The sequence below is a fragment of the Eublepharis macularius genome, chromosome 18 (assembly GCF_028583425.1).
Source record: "Eublepharis macularius isolate TG4126 chromosome 18, MPM_Emac_v1.0, whole genome shotgun sequence".
In the NCBI taxonomy this organism is placed as follows: domain Eukaryota; kingdom Metazoa; phylum Chordata; class Lepidosauria; order Squamata; family Eublepharidae; genus Eublepharis; species Eublepharis macularius.
In genome coordinates, this window is record NC_072807.1 from 9,884,023 (window position 1) to 9,906,748 (window position 22,726).

Genomic DNA, 22,726 nt, shown 5'->3' on the forward strand with positions numbered 1-22,726 from the left:
TCAAGTCCTCTGCTTGGCTTGGTGGTCTATAGCAGACCCCCACCATAGTATCACTATTATTTTTTATTCCTTTTATTTTTACCCAGAGACTCTCAACTGACTTTCTATGCTCAGTTACACGTATTTCCTCACAAGTATATACATTCTTTACATATAATGTTACTCCTCCCCCCTTCCTTATTTGTCTATCTCTTTTGAACAAGCTGTATCCCTCAATCCTAGTATTCCATTTGTGCCATTCCACCAAGTTTCAGTAATGCCTATTATGTCTTAGTCCCCTTCCTGTATTAGAACTTCAAGTTCCTCCTGCTTGTTTCTCATACTCTGTGCATTAGTCTACAGCCATCAGAAGCAACGAGTTATGCCCTCATATGTTCCACTCCGTGCAGGTCTTCAGTGTTCCCTTCTCCAGTTATAGGTTTTGAATTTTTGTCTCTCTTCCCCACAGGATTTCGTTTAAAGCCCTCCTTATCAGGTTTGCAAGGCTCTTACCAAACACATTTTTTCCTACGCTCATGAGGTGTGAACCATCTCTCAATAGAAGAGCTTCACCTCGAAAGAGTAAGCCATGGTCCAAAAAACCAAACCGCTCCTAATTATACCATCTGCGTAGCCAGCCATTTATTTGCAGCAGTCTTCTTTCCCTTCCTAAACCATGGCCTATGACAGGAAGAACTGATGAAAAAACAACCTGTGCTCCCAGGCCCTTAACCTGGAGCCACATCCAGAGCCACATAGTCTTTCAATGCGTTCTGAACTGTGCCGGGCAATATCATTTGTTCACACATGTATCAGGAAGAAGGGATAATAATCGGTGGGTATGATAAGTCTTCCTAACATTTCTGTCACATCCTGGATCTGTGCACCTGGTGGGCAGCATACCTCTCGAGATGACACGTCTGGTCAGCACACTATACCCTCTAACCCCTCTCAGTAGGGAGTCCCCAATTATCAGCACACACCTTTTTCTACACTGAGGAATGGAAGCTCGAGACCTCTCATTCGCAGGGGCCTGAGAAATCTCTGTCAAGGTTTCGAGGAGTCTGAGGGAGTAGCTCTTCATTCATTGGTCCAGAATCAGTATCTATGGAGAGATCCTGGAACAGATTGCTTAGCATCAGAGGTTCAGAAGCCAGCTTGGTGTAGTGGTTAAGAGCGTGGGACTCTATCCCAAAGAGCCGGGTTTGATTCCTCATTCCTCCACTTGAAGCCAGCTAGGTGACCTTGGGCTAGTCACAGTTCCATGGAGCTCTCTCAGCCCCACACACCTCACAGGGTGTTTTGTTGTGGGGATAATAATGGCATACTTTGTAAACTGCTCTGAATGGGCATTAAGTTGTCCTGAAGGGCGGTATATAAATCAAATGTTATTATTATTATATTATTATAGAATGTCTCCTGATTATCCTGCTCCTGTGGGTTACTTTCTTCCATATGCCCGCCTCTTGTATTGGGGGCTCCTACAAATCCTGAAATACCTTTCCCTCCTTCTCCTGTTGCCCTCTGAAAAGTGCTTCATGCATTCTGTCCGTGTATTCTTCACCTTCCCTTATTAAACTGAGTGTGGACAAGCATGCCTCAAGCACCTGTATCTCCTCCAATAGGGCTACCAACTTACACTTGCTGCAAGTGTAGTTGCTGTTACCCTCAGGCAGGGTTTTTTTTCTGGGGGAAGAGGTAGGGGAATTCTCACCCAGGGCAACTCGCAGAAAGCGGCAGTGCGCCTCTCAATAATGTGTGTGCATGCAGTGCATGCGTCCCCGCGCCTGAGACTGCATGATGACCTCATTTCTGGGAAGTGGCATCATCACACAGGAATGGCCACCCTGTGCTCCATGGGGGGGTCTGATTTGGCCCAAAACAGGCTGCTCCACCACGGGGGAATACTCCCCCGCCCAGCAATGGCCAGATCTGGGCCATTTCGGGCCCAAAATGGCCCAAATCAGCCTGAAACAGGCTGTTGCCACATGAGAGAGCACTCCCCCACAGGGCAGCAGCCCAAACCTGGCCATTTATGGCCCGATCCAGGCCGTTCTGGGCCCAAATTGGGACAAAACTGGCCAGAAACAGCCCAGATCGGCCTCCTGCCACATGGGAGCACTCCCACACCGGGCAACAGCCCAATCCTGGCTGTTTTGGGCCTGAATTGGGCCCAAAATGGCTGAAGATTGGGCAGCTGCCAAGCAACGGAGTGTTCCCCCACCCGCAGCCCGATCCTGGCAATATTGGGCCCAAATTGGGTCCAAAATGGCCGAAAGGGGCCCAAAGTGACCAGGTTCGGGCTGCTGCCGCAGGGGCCCAATGCTGACCATTTGGGGCCCAATGCAGGCCCCCAATGGCCAGGATCGGGCCTCAAACAGCCATGATTGGGCTGCTGCTGAGCAGGGGAGTGTCCCCGCGCCTGGCAGTGGCCCTATCCAAGCCATTTCGGCCCCTTATCCAGGACATTTTAGGCGCTAAATGGGCCCAAAATGGCCAAAGCTGTGCCAAAACGGCCCGAATCTGGGCCCAACCGGCCTGGAATGGGCCTCTGCCAAGCATGGGAGCCCTTCCCCGCCCTGGCCATTTGGGCCCCAATCCGGGCTGTTTCAGCCCCAATCCTGGCTGTTTTGGCCCCAAAATGGGCCCAAAACAGCAGCGGAACATCCCAGATCAGGTCACTGCCGGGTGTGGGAGGGTTTCCCCGCCTGGCAGAGGCCCGTTCCAGGCTGGTTCGGCTCCGATCCGGGTCACTTTGGGCCTTTAAAGGGCCCGGAACAGCCCGGAACGGACCGCTGCCAGGCGGAGAAACTGTCCCCCACCTGGCATAGGCCCGATCCAGGCCATTCTGGGCCTTAAATTGGCCCCAAACAGTCAAAACGGTGCCGAAACAGCCTGGATTGGGTTGCTGCTGGGCAGGGGAACCCTCCCCCACCTGGTAGTGACCATATCCAGGCCTTTTTGGCCCTCATCTGGGCCCGAAATGGCCAAAATAGGACATTTTAAAAATACCCAGTCACGTGGGTGTTTTAAAGAGCTGCCGCAACACCATTCCAGGGTGTTTCGGCTTAAAAAAAAGCCCTGCCCTCAGGTAAAAATACAAACATGCCACAGACTGTACATGTCACTGCCTCAGTTCTCTCAACCGCCATGCTGCTGCAATTTATTTCAAAGGTGGTTCAGGTTTTATGGTGCTTCCCTGATAATACCTCTGCTTCAGAAGACTACTTGTGAAAGTTTGGCACCACTTTGCAGCAGGCTCTACACATTCACATACCCCCAAACACTGTCCTCTCACACACTGACCTCAGCAAAGTCCCCCAGCAGTTAAGGAAGGCAACAGAAAAAGACTCCCCGCTCCAGCAGCTCTCTTTCCTGCTCCTTCTCAGAGCCCAGATGGCTGTGACGTACATCTGGTGAGGAGGAGCCTAGTTCAATTCAAGGCTCACCCAGTACAGGATGAGGCCAGCATTTAGCCCCAGACAAAACAGACAGTCTCCAATTAGTAACAATCACCCTTTGCAATCAGCTCCAACTCTGGCAAAAGCGACAAACAGAAACACTTACTCCAACTGGCACCACTTTACAGCAGGCTCCCCTCCCCCCCCACACACACAGACCTCCCACACGGTAACCTCAGCAAATTCCCCCAGCAGTTAAGGAAGGTAACAGAAAAAGACTCATCTCTCTAGCAGTTCTCTTTCCTGCTCCTTCTCAGAGCCCAGATGGTTGTGATATAGACTAGTCCTCACCAGAAAGGTAAACTGTACCATCTAAAAGCACTGTGTCCTGTTTAAGGAGTACCCACCCAAACATGTGCACGCTCCCACACCAGCTGGTTTACCAACATCACAGTGGGATCTGGAGTTCTGCCAGAATTATGACGGACCTCCTGATCACAGGGTTTCTTCCCTTGTTTCTTTTGATTTACTTTTATTAAGCCATTTTCTATTGAAGTGCCCCAAGATAATTTCATGGCAATTATAAATAGTTGAACTGAAATAACAGATCAGGGAAAAATGAAATACACTAATACATTATCTGGTCTGCTTGTGGACCATTTTGACCAAGTCACAGTGATGGATACAGTCAGGATCCTGGCATCTGTGAATACCAGTACTTGTGCAGTGAATCCTTGCCCAACTTGGTTACTAAAATCATGTAAAAATCATATAAATGAGCCTTTAATGTCTATCATAAATCAGTCACTCACTCAAGGCATCTTCCTCCAGCCACTCAAAGAAGCAGTCATTTACCTGCAACTTAAAAAACCATCCCTAGACAAAAATGATGTGGCCAATTATCACCAAGTCTCTAATCTGACCATTTGGGGAAAAGCAATTGAGCGTGCAGCATCAGACCGAGTACAGGTCTTGCTGGATGACTGAAACCTTTTCAGTTTGGTTTCAGGGCAATCTATGAGACAAATAAGGCTCTGGTGGCTGTAGTGAATGTAGACAAAAGTCATGCTTCTTTGTTGCGTCCCCTGGATCTATCTGCAGCCTTTGACACAGCCGATCATCCCATCCTGTTGAGGCGGTTAGAAGCATAAGTGGATAGGGGATGCGCCTTGGACTAGCTTAAATTGTTCCCCCTGGAATGGGCTCAAAGGGTTGCTGTCGGAGATCAGCTGTTTTCAGGGTGGCGATTATCTTGCAGGGTTCCGCAGGGCGCAATCTTATCCCCCATGTTATACAACCTCTGTGTAAAGCCCTTAAGAGAAATTATTTGTAGCTATGGAATTGGATGTCATCAATACACAGAAAACACCCCAACTTTATATCTCTGTATCTAAATCCCCTGGTGATACAGTAGATTTACATCATGACCTCACAGCTTCGGTCGGTTGGCCAAACACAAACAAATTGAACCTGAACTCACGCAAGATAGAAGAGACCCCTGGTTTTTTGTTGTTTTGGGGGGGGGGGGAGGAGTTCAGCTGATTTTTGCAAACTTGGTCAAGAGCCTAGGAGGGGTATACTGGATCCAGTGCTGCTGCTAGAGATGCAGGTTAATGCAGTTGCAAAAAAAATGGCTTCCACAAACTTCAGTTTAGCTCCAAGTCTAGCTTAAAAGATGGCACAGCCAATCTGTAATTAACTCTACCTACACAGATCACCCCTCAAAGTCAACTTAGATACTCCAGTTGGTACAGATCACTACTGATCCAATTATTATCAGGAGCTAGGCAGAGCATGCATATTACACCCATTCTGCAGTCACTCCATTGGCTGTTACTGGGCTCAATTCAAGATTTGGCTATCATGTACAAAGCCCATCACAGCCTTGGCCCCTCATATCTATGGGAGCACCCCATGCTACACCATGGCAGCTTCACTCACCTGAACAGCGCTTTCTGTAGGTGTCATCTTGCAAATGGGCAAAATCAATAGCTTGCCCATACATGTACATTCTCCATGGTGGCCCTCAGGAGGAGGAACAAATAAGTGGTGCCCCTCCCCCCATCTGAACAGCCTATCTGAAGAATTCAGGAAAATTCCCACTCGCCTGGCTTTCCAGAAATCATATTATTCAGGAGGACTTTCTTACACAGGCAATAGCAGTGTAAGGAAAGGTTTAAACAGATGCGTCGATAAAGGAATAGGGACTGTAGACTAAACTGCTGCGCACTGTCTGTTACTTTCATGTCAAATTGCTTGTTTTATTTCAGCATTGTTTCACCTCTGTATTGAATTTCTGCAATCTATGCCATATTGCGTTATTGAATGTCCCAGCTGTTGATTGTTGAATTATACTGTGTAATTCTCTTGATTGTCAGTAAAAAAAAATAGACTATAAATAACAAATAAAATCCAGCGTTGAATGTTACATTTAAACAAATTCAAAGTTAACAATGTAGCATGCACTTTGTTTACACTGTTTAAAATCGAGGGGGGGGGACCAATGGCACTGAATGCTGAAACACTGGGGCTAGCACATTCAGAGATCTGTACACAATATATGGTTAGCTCTGGGTGTAGCTGTCCAACCATCTGTTTAAAACAGAATTTAACTCTCTTCCATGGAGGTCATGGGGAGGACCCCCCCCACTTTTACTCTCACCATATCGTTGCATCACTTATCTCTTATCAAACTATGGAATACTGAAATTAACAGTGTGAAAAGAACCATACATAAGACTTTTGACCAATCATGTAAATTTATAACTTGTTTTTTTTTAAAAAATTGGATTATATGTATTTATGGTTTTATCCCCCCTCCCTTCCCAGTTTCCTCCAGAGGTGCTGGCCAGGGCAAAAAGAAGCTTTTCTGTCTTTGTTGACATATTACTGCATGGGACAGTGTGCGAACAATGCACAAATTCTCCCCCACATTGGGGGGTGGGTGGGTGTTGCTACTTCAAATTTGCCATCACTCCTTTAAATAATTATGGCTTGGATCCTATGACCAAAGACCAAATTCCATGCACGCTAGACAGCCCCTGCTACAGAGCATGCTCCTCTTGTGCTAGCACTTCCATCTGTGACAGGGTCATTGAAAACCACTGACCTTGCACAAAATGAAGTGCTAACACAAGAAGCTCTATCTCGTACTCTATCGTGTGTCAGAGGCTCTACAGTGTGCACAAATATTGTTCCTATGATCCAAGCTTATGTAATTCAGGGGAAGTGATTTAAAGGTCTAAAATGACTGTTTTTGTTTAAAAAAAATTGGCAGGGTGGTTAATAAAAAAACCTTTTGAGTTAATTTTTGGTATTATTTCCAAGGACTGCATGAGCATTCTGTCAGGAAGGGCTCTCTTATTTTAGATATTTATATACTGTAGGTCCATGGTTGCAGGTGAAAAATATTCAATCCAAGCAAAATGAAACTAGAATCTGTCACAGTAAAATGTAATTGAACTACATATAATAAACTTGCTCCAGGTATACCAATCTGAGCAACTTTTCTTCCAGAACAATTTCACAGACCTAGAGGAAAAGACTAGAGATATGTATAGAAGTAAGTTTTTTGAGGAGTATGATTCTGTTTCAGTTATTTCATTTGTACCATGATAATATAGATGTGTACTGCCAACCCCACAGTTCAACAATCTCCCATCCCGAGCACATCTTGTTAGAGAGCCCCAGGATTATTGTGCTGGATGCGCCTTTAACACCCATGCTGAGACTTTCCTGACTAGAGCAGCTCAGGACTTAATTTACCCTCTGCTTCTCTCCCCAACGGGGACCCAAAGAGGCTTACAGTGTTCTTCTCTCCTCCACAGTTTATCCTCACAACAACTTTGTGAGGTAGGTTAGGCAGAGTGCGTGTGACTGGCCCAAAGTAACTCAGGAAGCTTCTATGGGATTCAAGACTGGGTCCTAAACTGACACTCTAACCACCACACCACCGGCTCTTCGTGGCTGCCATGCTGTCTCAAGTACCGTATGGTCCTATGTATGTAACTGGTCATTTGTTCGATATGGTGTCCAGTTTGGGGTGAAGGTCACCGCCTCTAGAAGTAGAAGAGATGAACATGACATAATTGCCACAGACCTGGTGGGGTCTAGACTAATAAACTCTGGAAGACTTTAAATGTGGGAGAGAATGTAAATGGTTCCTCACTTCCAGAGATTGATGGGATCCAAATGATTCTGTGGCCATTCCCTATTGATGTAGTTAGCAGTCATGCTCAGAAGTTAGTGGGGCTCTGGAATCACGAGCCAACAGGTGCACCATCAACGTAATTGTTCCTAAATGCGCACCCCTGTACCCCCACCCCATCATTTGCAATGGGCCTCCTAGCCTTTTCTGTTGTCTCCAATGGGCATTCTCATCATTCATTTCAGAACCTCTATTAGGTACAATTTTATTAGTGGGTTTTTATTCAGTTTCAATAGTGGATACACTGGAAAAAAAGAATAAATTCAATAGCAGTTTGGGAATCCAAAATTTCATCAACTAGACCAGCATTTCTGAAATGTATGAGTCAGGGACCTTGGAGATCCACAATTTATTTGTGAGGCCAGAGGGAAATTCCCTCTCATGACATCTGGAGAGAGATGTGGGTGAGGGGGGATTTTCCAGAGCTTTTTTGTGCAAAGTTTTCCATTCCTAAAGGTTCAATCATCCATATTACAAAAATGAATGGATGCCGCTGTGAATACAATGGACAGGACCCAACCAGCTCTTCCACTGGGTTCCCTCTGGCCACCAAAAAGGCTATGCAGGGAATCAGTGCCTGCGAAAGCCATGTGGAGCAAAGCTGATGTAAAAGAGGAATTTGGCAAGACTGAGCACAAAAAAAAAAAAAAAAAGCTAGTGGATTCAACCCAACGTAAGCAAGCATAAGTGATTGGAAGTTTGTCCGGTGATAATCTTAGGAATTGTGCGAGTGTATCTGCGTGTTTTACTGATTTGTAAGCAGGTGGGAGGAATAAAACTACAAATACAAAGAGTGTAAAATCAAGTTATGAATTCATGTGCAGGTCAAACCACAACTGATGCTGCTTCCTCACACTTTGTGGATGATATACTGTAATCATTAATCTGATACTAAACTAACAAGTGACACAGAGATGTTGGGGAGAGGGACTGTGAAGCTGAGGTGTCCTCAGTTACCTCCATGGAAGAGAGTTAAATTCTACTCAAAGAGATTAGTAGGTAACCACACCAACAGCACTTATCTTTGAATATGCTAAAACTAGCCTGTTAATAGTTTTCACTGCCTTTGTTTCCCCCCCCCTTTCTTAAATTAAAACAATTAAGGGAACTAACAAGCTATACGGAGTTCATACAACTGCTGCCCCTGCAGACCTTCTAGATCACCTAAGAGCACAAGTCAGAAAACATACAGATTAGCTTCTGGGATCCAAATTGGTAGGATGATATCCAGAAAGTACAATTCTAATGCAGCCACCACAATGACTTTTCACTCATGGCAACAAATTTCAGCACCAAGGGGAAGAGAAAGAAAGTGGCATTCAATGGCAACAACAGTCAATACTAGTTTTGAACTGAAGATGGGAAATTCGGGTTGTTTATGATGCTTGTCTTGTTCTTCCTATGAGCAGCTCCAAATGTGTCTCTAAGTCCCTTCTCACACCGGGATTAAAAGTAGCACGCAGAAAGCCTTAGTTTAACAAAGTCTTCACAGAGCCATAGTTTCAATATCTTGTCGCACTTTCAACTACGCTTGGAAACAGCTGTTTCTTGTGAAATCAAACACTACAGTTATTCTGTGATAGTCCAGTGGGTATAAAGGGCATGATCCGTGGGATAAACCTCATGTACTCATCAAGACACTGGAAATTTATTTTTAGGCATCCAATGGTCGACCAGCAAATTCCACAGAACTCTACATCCAAGGCAAACAGCATGAGCAATGGTTGTTGTGGATTTTCCAGCCTGTACAGCCGTGGTCTTGGCATTGTAGTTCCTGACGTTTCACCAGCAGCTGTGACTGGCATCTTCAGAGGTGTAGCACCAAAAGACGGAGATCTCTGTCTTTTGATGCTACACCTCTGAAGATGCCAGTCACAGCTGCTGGCGAAACATCAGGAACAACAATGCCAAGACCACGGCTATACAGCCCGGAAAACCCACAACAACCATCGTTCTCCGGCTGTGAAAAAGCCTTCGACAATACAGCATGAGCGATGTCTTCTGAAGCAATGTCATATGACCCTAAGGAACAGCAGAGAAAGCCTCGCAAAACTCTGACCAACATTCAGGGTTTTCCCTCCTTCTATTTTGACTGCCCCCCTTAAGTTTTTTCTCAGACCCCTTTCACACTTACAGTTTAAAGCGCTATTTCTGAGCAGTCGGGGCGATCACAATGGCTTTGGCTTGGCACCCATTCCTTTCACACTATTCCCAGCAGTTTTGATTTGGCCTCTTGTGATTCTTTTCAGACCTGCTTCAAAGCCTCTGTTCAGTTTTGGGCTTTCAGGGCACTGTAGTGCACATCATCAGTGTTTTTTTGAACTTTGAGCATGCGTTGTAACGTTTCAATGTTACTACATCTTCTGACCAAGGACCCCCATGCCCACCCTTATGTCAACCACCCACACCCACCTCAGTGTTCCCAGGGGTAAGACAGGCCTTCTCTTTGCAAAGGGGGGGGGGATCGGACAAGCAAACTCGTACTCAGCCCCAGCTCAGCTGAGCGCGCAGCTGAAAAATGCCCCAGGTTTGCAGCAAACATGAGACCTTTAAAAGATACATTGGGTGGTTAAAAACCTCAAAATGATAAAAGGAGCACCTGTAGATTTAGTGGCTGTTACTAGACAGCCGTAACAGTTTAGCCAGTGTTCCAGGTTTGGTTTCCATCAGGAAAGGCAGGAGGAGGGGAAAGGCCCTATGCTTCTGTTCCACAGGAGCTACCACCCCCATTCACACAAAAGCCAGTGTAATGTACGGCTAGAGTTTCTGAGCAGAATTTGGGAGACCCAGGTTCAAATCACTGTTCTGCTGTGGAAGCTCTGTGGGTGACTTTGATTCAGTCACACTCACTCAGCCTAACCTACCTCTCAGGGCTGCTGAGAGGATAATATAGAGGCAACAAGAATGATGTAAGCTGCTTTGGGTCCCCATTATGGAGAAAAGACAATATATAAATGAAGTACATTAAGAACTATTGGTAAGGACTGGAGGGGAGCAGATAAAAGCTAAGTTTTTTTAGCGGGTTTGAAGAACAGAAGGGCTTCGGGAAAGGTGAGCATATAGGGAAAAGTGAAGTACTTCTCTCAACTCCCTGCAGGTTCCTCACAATGTAACTGAGCCCACACAACTGGGCAGCAGGGGAGAAGCTACTGGGGGAAGGACAAGAGAAAGGTGAAGGCAGACAAAGGTGGGTGGGAAGGAAAGAAGGAAGCAAGAAAAGGGGGAAAGGCTATAGGGGAGAAGGAAAAAAAGAGGACATGATGAGAGGGAAAAATGCCCCTGCAAGTCCTTGCCAGTCCCCACTAGTTAGCTTCTAAATCAAGTACCAAAGCAAAACCAAGAACACATTAACAGTGAGGTCTAGATGCCTGAATTGACTTCAGCAGCACAGATCTCTTCACAGGAGTAGAGATGAAAAATTTCCAGAAATTTTTAAACCATAGAAGCACACCATTTTCCCCATTTTATCCCAGTAAAAAAAAATTGAACAATTAGGGGGAAAATGAAACATGCAATGCTTACTGTTCTATTAAACTTTTACTGATTGAACAATATAAAACGCATCATTTATAACAGCATACAAAATCATACTATTTATAGAATTTTAAACGATAAATATCCTTGTTTTCTGTAAGAAAATTGCAAGTATACCCAACACTTCAGAAAGAGTTGCAAACTGATCCACCCTGTTACCACAGCACATGTATCTGTAGCTTTTGCCATCTGAGAAGAAAAACAGAAGTTGATGGTAGAAAAAAATAATAAAACAAAAGAAATTATTTTTTAACAAATACTCTGAGAGTCACAGTAGGTAAGAGTGCCAACATGTCTGGATACTATATAATTGCTTATTATGCTTAAAATCTTTGAAGATTGTACGTATTTATATTATGAGAGGGGTTTTCCCCAATGCTCCTCCAAATTATCCAATTTTCCAATGGAAAATGGAGAAAGTCCTCAGATTTTCATGCTGTACATTAGCAATGAGTGAAATGCTTCATAAGACATGGTTATTCTCATTCATTAAGAATTTATTTCATAGCAGAAGTTTTTTTTCCCCCAGTGTTCTTCAAAGTTTCCAGTTTTTCCATTGGGAAAAATTGGGGAAAGGCCTCAAGAAAAGTTGCCCCCCCCCCCAGACCTCCTCTTCTCCAAAAATACTAGAATTCATGGGCACCCAATGAAACCGATTTACAGCATATTTAGGACCGTGAAAAGTAATTCTTAATGCAATGCATAATTACTTAGTTCAACACCCTGCCTCAGGAGGTGATGATGTTGGCAATAAGGCTTTATAAAGGGATTAGACACACTCAGGGAGGAAAGGTCCACCAACAGCTATTAGCCATAATGACTGAAAGGCTGTTGTGTTAAAAAAACAGCACACCTCTAAATCCCAGCTGCTAGGCTGGGGAGGCAGCAGCAAGAGAAGGCTTTGCCCTCTGTGCAGCTGCCTCAGATCTTCTAGGGCATCTGGTCAACTACTCTCGGAAACAAAATGCCAAATTAGGTGGATCGCTGCTTTGATTCACAGGGATCTTCTTATGAATGCACCAGGGAAGCACCCACTGATTCAACTTCTGCCAGCAGTGCATAAAAATATAATTAAAGCAAGTCAATTTAGAAACCGGTGCTGTCTGATATATTAAGTGCTTAACCTGGTCTGAGGAGATCGGGGTTCAAATGTGAACTCAATCACAAGGCTCACGAGCCGGAAACTCAGGCCAGTCAACTCCCAGGCTTCCTGACTGAGTCACCGGGAAAGGAAGACTAAGAAAATCCTACATACACTATCATGACTGATGGTTTCTGGTCCACATTCTGAACACATTTTAAAGTACACACAGTGTTCAAATACAGAGCTCACCAAGGCATGCATATCTATGGCCAGATCCTTCATGCTCAGAAGGGGACACAGCTGGCAAAGCAGTCTTAGCTGATAAAATGCACTCCTGTCCACTGCTACGTACCTGGACATCCATGAACTGGATCCAGAAGTACACCCAAGCCACTGACAAGCCTCACCTTGTTCACGTCTATCCAAATAATCTCTGGTCCCAGTCAACAATTTAGCCTTCCCATAGCTTTCCATAAGAATCGAGGAAGTCAGAGGCGGTGTGTAGCGTTCTCAAATCCCAAATTTCTTGACAACCTCTCCCTGCAGTTTCATGGAACAGCACAGAAGACAGAACAGATTCCTGCAGCTTGCTACAAAATGCATGTTATTTCTTGCAACTGCTGCCATTAGGGCTGCAAATGCTGGTGAATCACCAAGAGCATTGCTGGACTTCAGTAATTCTCAATCATGTTAAGACCAACAAATGTACTCCTCCTGTTTTGCTGAGGGGTGAAAGACATTACAGCAGGGGAAATCTCAAGTATAAATCCCACCAAATGACTAATGATTAAAAAAAATTAAAACTGCTGATGACATAAGGAAGTGGAGAGTGCTTCAAATGGCACCAGGTAGTCAAGCTCCATAGCGTCAACTGAGGAGGAAAAAGTCTGAGAAATATATACACCGCCCACCTATTCCCTCCAATAAAACCCAGTCACTAGTCAGCAAGTATAAATGCAATGCACTTGATCTACCTCACTCGAACAGGAAAGGCAAAAACCAAAGTCCTGTTCACGAATTACAGTGAACACATAATCCATGTACAGTGTACACCTGATTGTACTTTGTATGTGCACTGAGTCATTCTCATGTTTCAGCTAATAAACATACAGCTGAACGTGTGATTCAAACCCTACATTTAACCAGGAACTGGCCCCCAATTTCATTTACAAAGTGAACATCCACTGGCTCTTTCTTACAAAGAGACGTACACACATACAGGCAGTCTTTAACTGCATTCCCTGTAACATATGAACAGAGTGCTTGCATCACTGGCTACTAGAGACTAGATGACAAGCCCAGTCAATATGGGCAACCATGGCTGCTCTTTGCATCTCTAGCAGGCACATCACTAGTTATTTTCTCATATTATTAAACTTCTTTGGGAAAATGTGATTTGAGAATTCGTCACTTAATATTTTATCCCCCCCCCCATTCAAGAGACTAAGAGTGTGCACCCCTGACCCAACACAGGTGCATTCACACAAAAAGGTTCTTCCCTAACCAGCCAAAACTGTTGTTAATCCTCCAGTACTAGGCACAAAGTTTTACTATAGACTGTACAATGGTAACTATCTGTACAGCTATCCACAGAAACTCTCTGCACACACCCTTACTGTATAGGAATAGCAGGTTTTGCAACACTTATCACAAAACTACAATTTCCAGAGTTTTGTTGCAACAAGCCATGAAATTTAGTTCAGGTTTACAGTACAGGTGTTATCCAAGTCATGATCGCAGATACAGACACAGCAGGGACTCCCCCCCCCCCCCCCCGCGCACCTCCTCGGAGATTTACAGCCATGGCAGCGGAGACTAGTCATTTTATTTCCTACTGATTTGTCATTTTTCAGGATTAACGTGCAAAGTCAGGCTTCAGTTCTCAACTTTTTGATTTTAACCCATTTATTTTAATCATTTCCATCCTACTCGCTTCAAAGAGAAAGGAAACAATTAAAAATCATATACTTATAAAATTCCAGCATAAAAATAATCACATATTAAATGAAAATAAAGACATTTTCATTCATTAATATCCTTGAAAAGATGTTATTCATAAACAAATGTATATGCAAATTTTCATGGAAATTATTTATATAACACCAGGGTGCATAGTACTTCAAAGAAAAGGGGGGGGGCACAATTCCTACACCAATTTATTACCATCTAAATGTCCATAGGGAAAGTATAAATACTAACAAGAAATAAGTACAAACAAATGCAGTTAAACAAATTTACAGTGCAATCCTGAGGGGGAGGGGAAAGCACTTAGGGATCAGACTAAGGGGTACGCCACCGTAACTTGGACTTACACAGACGTAACCCCCTCTCCACTGAGGCCAGGCGAGGCACACCCCCGCAACAGCCCGGCAGTCAGGATAGGCAGCAGGACGAAGGTGTGAGTGAGGCGCAAGTCCCTGCGCCAGCCCAGGGGGGCATGCTGGGGGGTGCGCCGCAACTCAGACGGATCTCACAGCCACTCCAGGCCCGGGCACGCCCACTGCAGCAGCAGAAAGTTACACCATGAAAAACAGTGGGGTAGTCCATTGGCACCCATTGTATGGGGAAAACTCGCTCATCGACCCAATTCCTGGCCACGCCCAAGCAGCTCAGTGGAACACAGGATGCCAACTACTGCCAGGACCAATCCGCATGCATCATCTGCCTGCAGGCTGCACCTGTGACAATGGAGTGGCCATCGCCGCTCCCACCCATGGACACCCTCCCACACTGTGGCAGACTGGGCGGGGGCTTGCACAGCACCGGGTCCCTTACTACACATGTGTCTGTTTCCCTTTCAAGCAGGTCATGGCCCATCAGGGAGGCCAAGGAGCATGGCTGTTCCAGCCCCCCCCCCCGGTGATCCTCCTCAACTACCATTCAAGTCCAGCCCAGGGAGTGGTTCTCTAGGCAGCCTGCATTTCAACCTGTGAGGGCAGAATGAGGAACGGCTCTGACAGTTGCACAGGCTGAATTTGCTCCCGGTCTGGCCAGCTGACATTGGGAGGATGCGTGTCCAGACATCCCCTTCCCTTTTCGCAGTTCAAAAAAATTTGTTTTGAACACCAACCTCTCTTTGGCCTGTTTGCTTGTCTTTGGATGACAGTAGGCCCCCTCCACTTCCCCAAAGGGCTGCCATGCCACATTTTGAAGCCAAAGGCATCTAATAAACCAGGCAGAGGACTTCTGCATGCAAACTAGCATGAGAGCCAGTTTGGTGTAGCGGTTAAGAGTGTGAGACTCTAATCTGAAGAGCCGGGTTTGATTCCCCACTCCTCCACTTGAAGCCAGCTGGGTGATCTTAGGCTAGTCACAGCTTCTAGGAGCTCTCTCAGCCCCACCCACCTCACAGGGTGTTTGTTGTGGGGATAATAATGACATATTTTATAAACCGCTCTGAGTGGGCATTAAGTTGTCCTGAAGGGCCTTAGGATTAGGCTGCCCGTCTTCATTTCAATATGGGATAGTAATTAAGTGTTTAAGCAAAAGACTTGACAGATGCATTGAGAAGGGATGTGAAAAGCAGGAGAAGCTGCATATAAAGGACTCTGCCCATCCTCTTTAAGTGAGCCATCAAGACTTGAGAGAATTAGTGTTTGCTCTCTTCCTCACAGATGTAGGAAGACCAAAGGAAAATGGAAATGCTACTTCCAGATGTCTAGAAGTCAGAAAGGTTGCCTTGAGGGACTGCATTATTGGCCATCACCACCATTAACAGAACACCGACAAGACCATACTGAAAGGGTCAGTGATCTGCCTCACTCATGGACCAATCAAGATACAAGTGAAGGAACCAGGGTAGGAGAGGTCAGGAAGAAATGCCAATAAGCCACTAGGAAAGCTGCTTTCTAATTCGGGATCTATACATTTTATAGTACAACCCAAAGCAAAGTTATACCCTTATAAGCCCCCTGTCTTAAATGGACTTAGAAGGGAGTAACTCTACTTAGGTAAGGCACTGTAAGTGACCTGGCCTACGTGGTCATGGTGATACGTAGCCCATAATCACACAATGCGGCAATAAAGAGTGAGTGAAAACCCACATTTTATATATTGCAACGGCAGTCTTTATCAAGGGCAGAGAAGCTATGCATCATTCAAACCCAGAGTACCAGATTAATCTGTTAGGCGATCTTGAGCCTACCACAATTTTTCACTCTAACCTACCCTCACAAGATAATTGCTGTGTGTATTGAATGGAGGAAGGGGAAATAACTTAAGTCACCTTTGGGCCCCAGGCACAGAGAAAAACAGTAAGTAAAAACTAAGAAGAAAAGATCCGTGGCAGATATAAGCTATTTACCTGTTGTCTATATCTCAACCAGAACAATTACCTGTCGAAGTAGGAAAGAAGAACATGGATGAGTAAGAAGTGTCAGACGTGAGGGCCAAGAGAAATCCACTACAAAGATAATGACCAAAAAAAGGACTGTAACTACCAATTGGAGTAACAGTGCTAGACGAACAACATAAGAATCAAAAGAACAGATAAACGAGTCACCTTAGGCTTTCTGCCAGCATGGACAGTCTTTCATGGGCCTAATAATTGAAGGCAAACAGATGTTTGTCAGGTACCTCCCCTTCGGAGTTTTAGGCAGTAAATGAAAATGATTTTATTTTCCAGGGCTTTTGGCAAGAGGATCCTTCCTCTGCACCTCAATTTGTTTTCATGGCTCTCCCTGTTCTGCTTTTCTGCTGACTGCTGGATTACTTCTTTTGACTATATTTTAGGTAATGATTTTTTAGAATAATTGTTTTAACTGTGTGTTCTCTTGTTGCTTTTTGTACACTACCTAGGAAACATGGTTGAAAGGCAGCACTAAAATGTTTTGAACAAAATAAATAAGGGGACCAGCTCAATGTCACATGAGGCCAACATCAAAGACAGGGCCAGGCATGTCCACAGCCCTTCTGCCGCCTGAGCTAGCTGCAGGAATGCGCAGAGCCACTGCCCTGCTCCTAAGGCCACTGGTTTCCTCAAAGGGGGATCCAAATACCAACAGCTTGGCCCAGAAGCCAGTGGGCTTCAGCATACTGAGAGAGCACTGCTAAGCAGGCCTTCTCAGGGGGGCGTCCCATTTTATTCAATGGGGCTTACTCCTAGGAAAGTATTCTTAGGATTGTAGCCTTAGTCCCTTAACTTGATTTTTTTAAAAAAAAATTGAATTACCAATTAAAATAGAGGGTGAATTAAATGCAAAACTATGTATGACCTTGGCAAGCAGGTATTTCTCAAACATGAGCTTGCCAGCTAATAATGATGAGGGAGTTAAGGGGAAATACTTGCAGGGGAGGACAGTTGAGCAGAAGAAACAAATCTCCCCTCCCCCTCCTCAGAAACAAGCTGGAGTTTGTTTGTTTTTAACCTGTGGTGGGAGAGGGTTAAGGAGCTCTCTCCCACCAAGCACTTCTCTCCTGCAGATGTCCCCCTGCCCCATACGACCATTATGATGCAAACAGAATTTGAGGGACCCCATGTTTCCCGTAACTTGTGGTTCCATTCTGATACTTTTAAAGAGTAACCTATTATTGTCTAAAAGCAATTCTAAAAAGTCAGTACACAATTTACTCAGCATCATGTAGCACCTAAAACTAGTAAATCATCCATAAAGAACAGTATCTTTCATCTTCCATCACTCCTATCAGCCAGTAATTTTTTTTTTTTAAATGTCAGGTAGTTTTAAGTTTTGGGGTCTACTTTAACTTAATCTCAACAACAAATTGGGCTATTAATGCTCAATCCTAGAACCACCCATAAAATTATACAGACACACGAGAGTCCCTAATACACTGTGTTCTCACACACCCATTTAGAGTGCTACTACGCACAGTTTGAAGAGATGGGCTGCTAGTCCCCAATCCTCTTACGAGATATTCACATAAGAATAGGCAATTAAAGCAGCACAGTGTATCGATGTGTATTTAATAAAAAATGTAGTTATCAAGAACAGCATCTACTGGGGAACTAGGTGAACAAAACATCATAAGTTGTATGACCATCACCCTTCCACTTATCCTTATTCTATGTTTTCACAAGTAACATTGGTATTCTAATCAAATGTTTTTGAACCTGTACTTCAGGCCTGCATAACTGGCGACCCCACCAAGCCATATGAGGCCTACAGGAACTCGATGATAAGCACAGGTTTAGTTTACCACCTGAGGCTACAAGAATATGGGGGGGCATAAGCATCTTAAGGGCCTATTGCAGCATTGCTGAACAGCATTTTCTCATAAAGTAAGAGAATTTTCAGAAATGAAAGAGTTTAATATAAACCCACAGGAAACCTTCATTGCCTTATCAGACCAAATTTCATGTGCACCTGGGATCACACCTTCAAACAATAACAACATTTACAGGAGCGTAAGATAAACCAGTTAAAGGTCTTTTCTAGATCCAGTGCTTTCTCAGAGATAACTGGACAAAACTGTCTTTATATGAAAGTTATGCCCTTGTCTGATTTTTTTTAGAATAGGCACAAGCAGACTGAAAGTTGTGTTGGAAAGAACATCGCTCACCCACTCAGTATCACCACCCGATTAACAAAGCTGGAAAGTTAATTCATAAGCCAGGAGGCCGAGGGTGCTGGAGTGTTGCTCTTCGGGAGACAGCTTTCTTCCCCCACCCCGCCCCCAAAAGTCACACCCTCTGGCTTCCATTTAGGATTAAAAAATTAAAGCCATTATTCTCTACATCTATCTGCATTTTCAGAAAGAATGCACATCACTACTGTCTGGCCTAACGGGATGCAGTCACCGGACAACCCTTGCTAGGCATTTCTCTTTAACAGCAACTGTGAAATGCCCCTTAAGTTCCAGAATAATGTAAAGCTAATGTCTTAAGAACACCTAACCTAATAAGGATTGTTCATTGTGTGTAAAACAGAACCCGACCGAATAAAACAGTGGCTTAAAAATTGTCAAAGCTCTTCTTTAAAGATTGTTTGAATGATGCAGATACATCATTTGACACAAAGAGGCTATGGGCCAAACTAACAGTGAAATCCTAAGCATCTAACTAAAGTGATAAAAAATAAAAAAAAAACCACCATCTTGAATTCAGTCTCCCACTTAAGAATCTATGCAATATTCATGAAAGGCTATGGGTCTTGTTACCCAAATGAGGGGTCTCCTTGCAAACTGGGGGGATTAGGAGAGACTGTGAGAGGATCTTCTCCACCAATGTATACCAGGTCCCTTCCCTCAGATTACTCTGGAAATGACCAAGTGGGGTTTAAAGAATGGCTTTTGTTAAAGGGGAATCAAAAGCCATCATACAAGAACATACAACACAGGAAAAGAAGGGAGGAGTTTGGACAGCGTTTCAGGGTTTGAGGGTTATAGTTACTAGTCCAGAAGGGAAGTAGCAACTGTTGGGCTTAGACTGGAGTAGCTCTGTTTAGGATTTCACTATGTCTACCACTGAGATACACCCTGACCTGGATAGCCCAAGAGAGCCTAATCTCATCAGATCTCAGAAGCTAACTAGGGTCAGCCTTGGTTAGTAATTGGATGGGAGGCTGCCAATGAAGACCAGGGTTGCAGAGGCAGGCAATGGCACACCACCACTGTTAGTTTCTTGTCATGAAAACCCCAATGGGGACACCATAAGTCAACTATAACTTGAGGGGGCTCTCCGCCACCAAGTATGCATGCAGGCCCTGACCTTGAGGGCCCAGGTGATCTCATCAATCTCAGAAGCTAGGCAGGGTCAACCTTGGTTACTAATTGGATGGGAGACCTCCAAGGAAGGCCAGGGTGACAGAGGCAGGCAATGGCAAACCATGTCTGTTAGTCTCTTGCCTTGAAAACCCCACCCGGGTAACCATCAGGCAGCTCTGCCTTGAGGGCACTCTCCACCACCGCCGCCGAAATACGGAGCCGGGGCTGCCTTCTGCCTCTCCAAGCCCCCCCCCCCCCGCAGCTTTGGGAGGCCTTCTAGAGGCAGAGTTTTGAAAAAAGCCCCAAAGCAGCGACCGGTATCTGCGGAGAGCCCCGACGACGACTCGATATACTCGATACTCACGGCTAACTTTCATGCTGCCAAAGGCCGAGGGCTGCTGCACCGGCTTGCAGCTCTCCGCAAAGGAGGTGGTTCTGGGCCGGCCCGACATGGCTGCTGGCGCTCAGGCCCCGGCCCGGCCCAGCCCGGCTCGCTCGTCCCCTTCCTCGGGCCTCGCTCTTCCTCCTCCTCCTCCTCCTCCTCCTCCTGAGGCGCGGCAAGAGAGGCAGGGGCGCCGCGGTCCTGCCCCGGGCCCACCCGGGGCGCACCAGTCCCGCGGCCCCCTCGGGCTTCGTCCCTCGGGCTTTAGCACGCCGGCAGGCCCTCCGCCACCCTCCGCCTCCTCCTGCCCATCAGGGCCAGCAGCGGCAGCGGCAGCAGCAGCCGGGGGTCCCGCGGCCTCCTCCTCCTCCTGCTGCTCGGCCCAGGCCGGCCGCCCGCCCCCGGCCCGTTTCTGAGGCGAGGCTGGGACGGGGGGGGCGTGGAAGGGACGCGGCGGCTTCTCGGCTGCCCCTCGGCCAGGCGGGCGGGCGCCCGAGGCGGCGGCAGTGCAGGCCCCCCTCCCGGTGGGGAGGCGCCGGACTATTTGCCCCGGCGGAGGAACAACGGACGAGGCGGACGAAGGGGCGGCGGTCCCCGCGGGGCCGGGCGAGGAGAAAGGCGGGCGGGGCGGCGGCCGGGCCGGGGCGGCTCTCCCTTTCTTCCCTCAGTCGGGCTCTTTCTTCCCCTCAGCGCGGGGACGAGGCGGGCCGGCGGCGGCTGCTGCTGCGGCTCCTCCTCATAGCGCCCCCAGGGCGGGCGAGCGGCGCTCGGCGGGGCGGCGGAGGGCGCTGCAGTGCGGCGGGCGGGCGGGCAGGGCGCCGGGGTGGGCCATGGCGGCGGCGGCGGCGGCAGGTCGCGCCCGGCCCCTCCTGCGCCTCCTTCTCCCTCCTCTCCGCCCGAGTTCCTTTGTCCGCGACGCGCTGTGGGGGCCGCTGCGGCGTCTCCCGCTCGAGCTGCTGCTGCTGCTGCTGCTTCGGCTGCGGCTGCCTGGCGCGCCTACGCAACCACACTAAGCGCCCTCTGTGAATCCCGGGCCGGACGCTTCCTGCGCTGCTGCCGCGGCTGCTTCACCACGCCAGGAAAGAGAGGGGGGAGGAAAAAAGGCTCTCCACCAGCCTCGCTTACGCAATCCTACTAAATGCCCTTCCTGAGTGCCGAGCCGAGCGCCCGAGTCTCTCAGGAGTCGAGCGGCCTCGGCAACCAATCTGAGAGGAACGTGGCGAAGAGCCCGCCCTCCCCAGTAGAACATCGGCGCCAATAGCCGGCCGCGAAAAAGCATGTTCGCGGTGTCTTTGCATCCAATCCAAAAACAGACTACGGAATAACCCTCCCCTCCTCTCCCTTTGGTCATCCAATAGCAAGCTCCTATGCCTACATACGTCGCCGAGCCGAAACCAATGAGATTAGGCGAGGTTTTGTACGACAGCTCTACGGATTCGAAGAGAGGCAAAAATGGGTGGGACTTGATCATAAAGCAAGCCAGGAAGGGGAGCCGTCTGGTGGGCGCGTCCCTTGGGAAGGGGAAGGGGCACTGGAGTGACTCAGTTCCGATTGGCTCGATGTACCTGCAGCGCTGTGATAGGATTGGACGGCGGGCATGAGGCGGCCCAGAAGCACCCGCCAGCTGATTTTCCTGAGCCAATGCTCGCCCACGTTGCTTCAGTAACGCACGTTTTTATTGGAGGAATCCTGTCTGGGTGTGTGCGAGGGGGCCACCGCCGGGGTTCGCAGCCCCGCCCCGTCTTTTCTTCTCAGGTTTCGCTAAACCCAAGGGAAGGGGCGTTCCCCGGTGTGGAAAGAGGCGGCCCCGCCCATGAGGCGGGCGGCCGTTCGCCTTTTCTTCCCTCAGGGGCGCCGAGGGGCCGCCGCGCCCTTTCGGCAAGGCCCCGCCTGCAGCTCTGAGGGCGGCCAAGCTTCTCCCTGCCGGCCGGGGGGGGTGGGGAGCCTTTCCGTCTGGCCCTGCGCCCGAAAGCGCTGGTACGCGGCGCTTCGCTCGGCGGGGACTCAAACGCCCCCTCAGCCCCGACGCTCCCTGGCTGACCTTGGGCTGCTAACTGGCCGCCTCGCGGGGCTGAGGGGGAAGGCGGAGGTTCCCGACCTCATGGGGAAGGAACAGTCGCCCTGGAGAAAATGGCGGCTCCCGAGCACGGGATTCGCGCCTTGGTACCCCGCGGAAGCCTGATGTCCCTGTCCCGGATTCTGTCTTCATCCCCAAATCTCCAGGAATCTCCCGACCCAGAGTTAGCAATCCGAGCTCACAACCAGACCGGGCTGTTCTGAGGAGACAATGGGGAAGGTTTCCCACTGCATCCTCACAACTGCCCTGCCAGGTAGAGAGATAGTAAAGACCAGGGACTAGTCTGTGTCCAGAAATAAGCAGGAGTCTTCGGGTGAAGCCTGCTGTGCAAACCTGGCTTGATTTGGGAGATCTGTGAGCTCCCTTCCTCCCAGGCAAATATTGGATGCAGAGAAGGGAC

The 22,726-nt window shown here is 47.3% G+C and overlaps 1 protein-coding gene across 3 annotated transcripts in view; it reads right to left on the reverse strand.

Annotated features, from left to right (window-relative positions):
- GSK3B (glycogen synthase kinase 3 beta) overlaps window positions 1-20,993 on the reverse strand; it is a 140,263-nt gene extending 119,270 nt beyond the window's left edge. The window contains exon 1 of one of the 3 annotated variants that reach the window (XM_055002319.1): window positions 20,232-20,989. In XM_055002319.1, coding sequence (XP_054858294.1) covers window positions 20,232-20,319 — 88 coding nt within the window. In that variant the 5' untranslated portion in view covers window positions 20,320-20,989. Of the gene's footprint in view, window positions 1-20,231 lie in introns of all 3 variants that reach the window. The other 2 variants (XM_055002320.1, XM_055002321.1) reach the window with 2 other exon arrangements.
- Window positions 20,994-22,726: the final 1,733 nt, after the last annotated feature.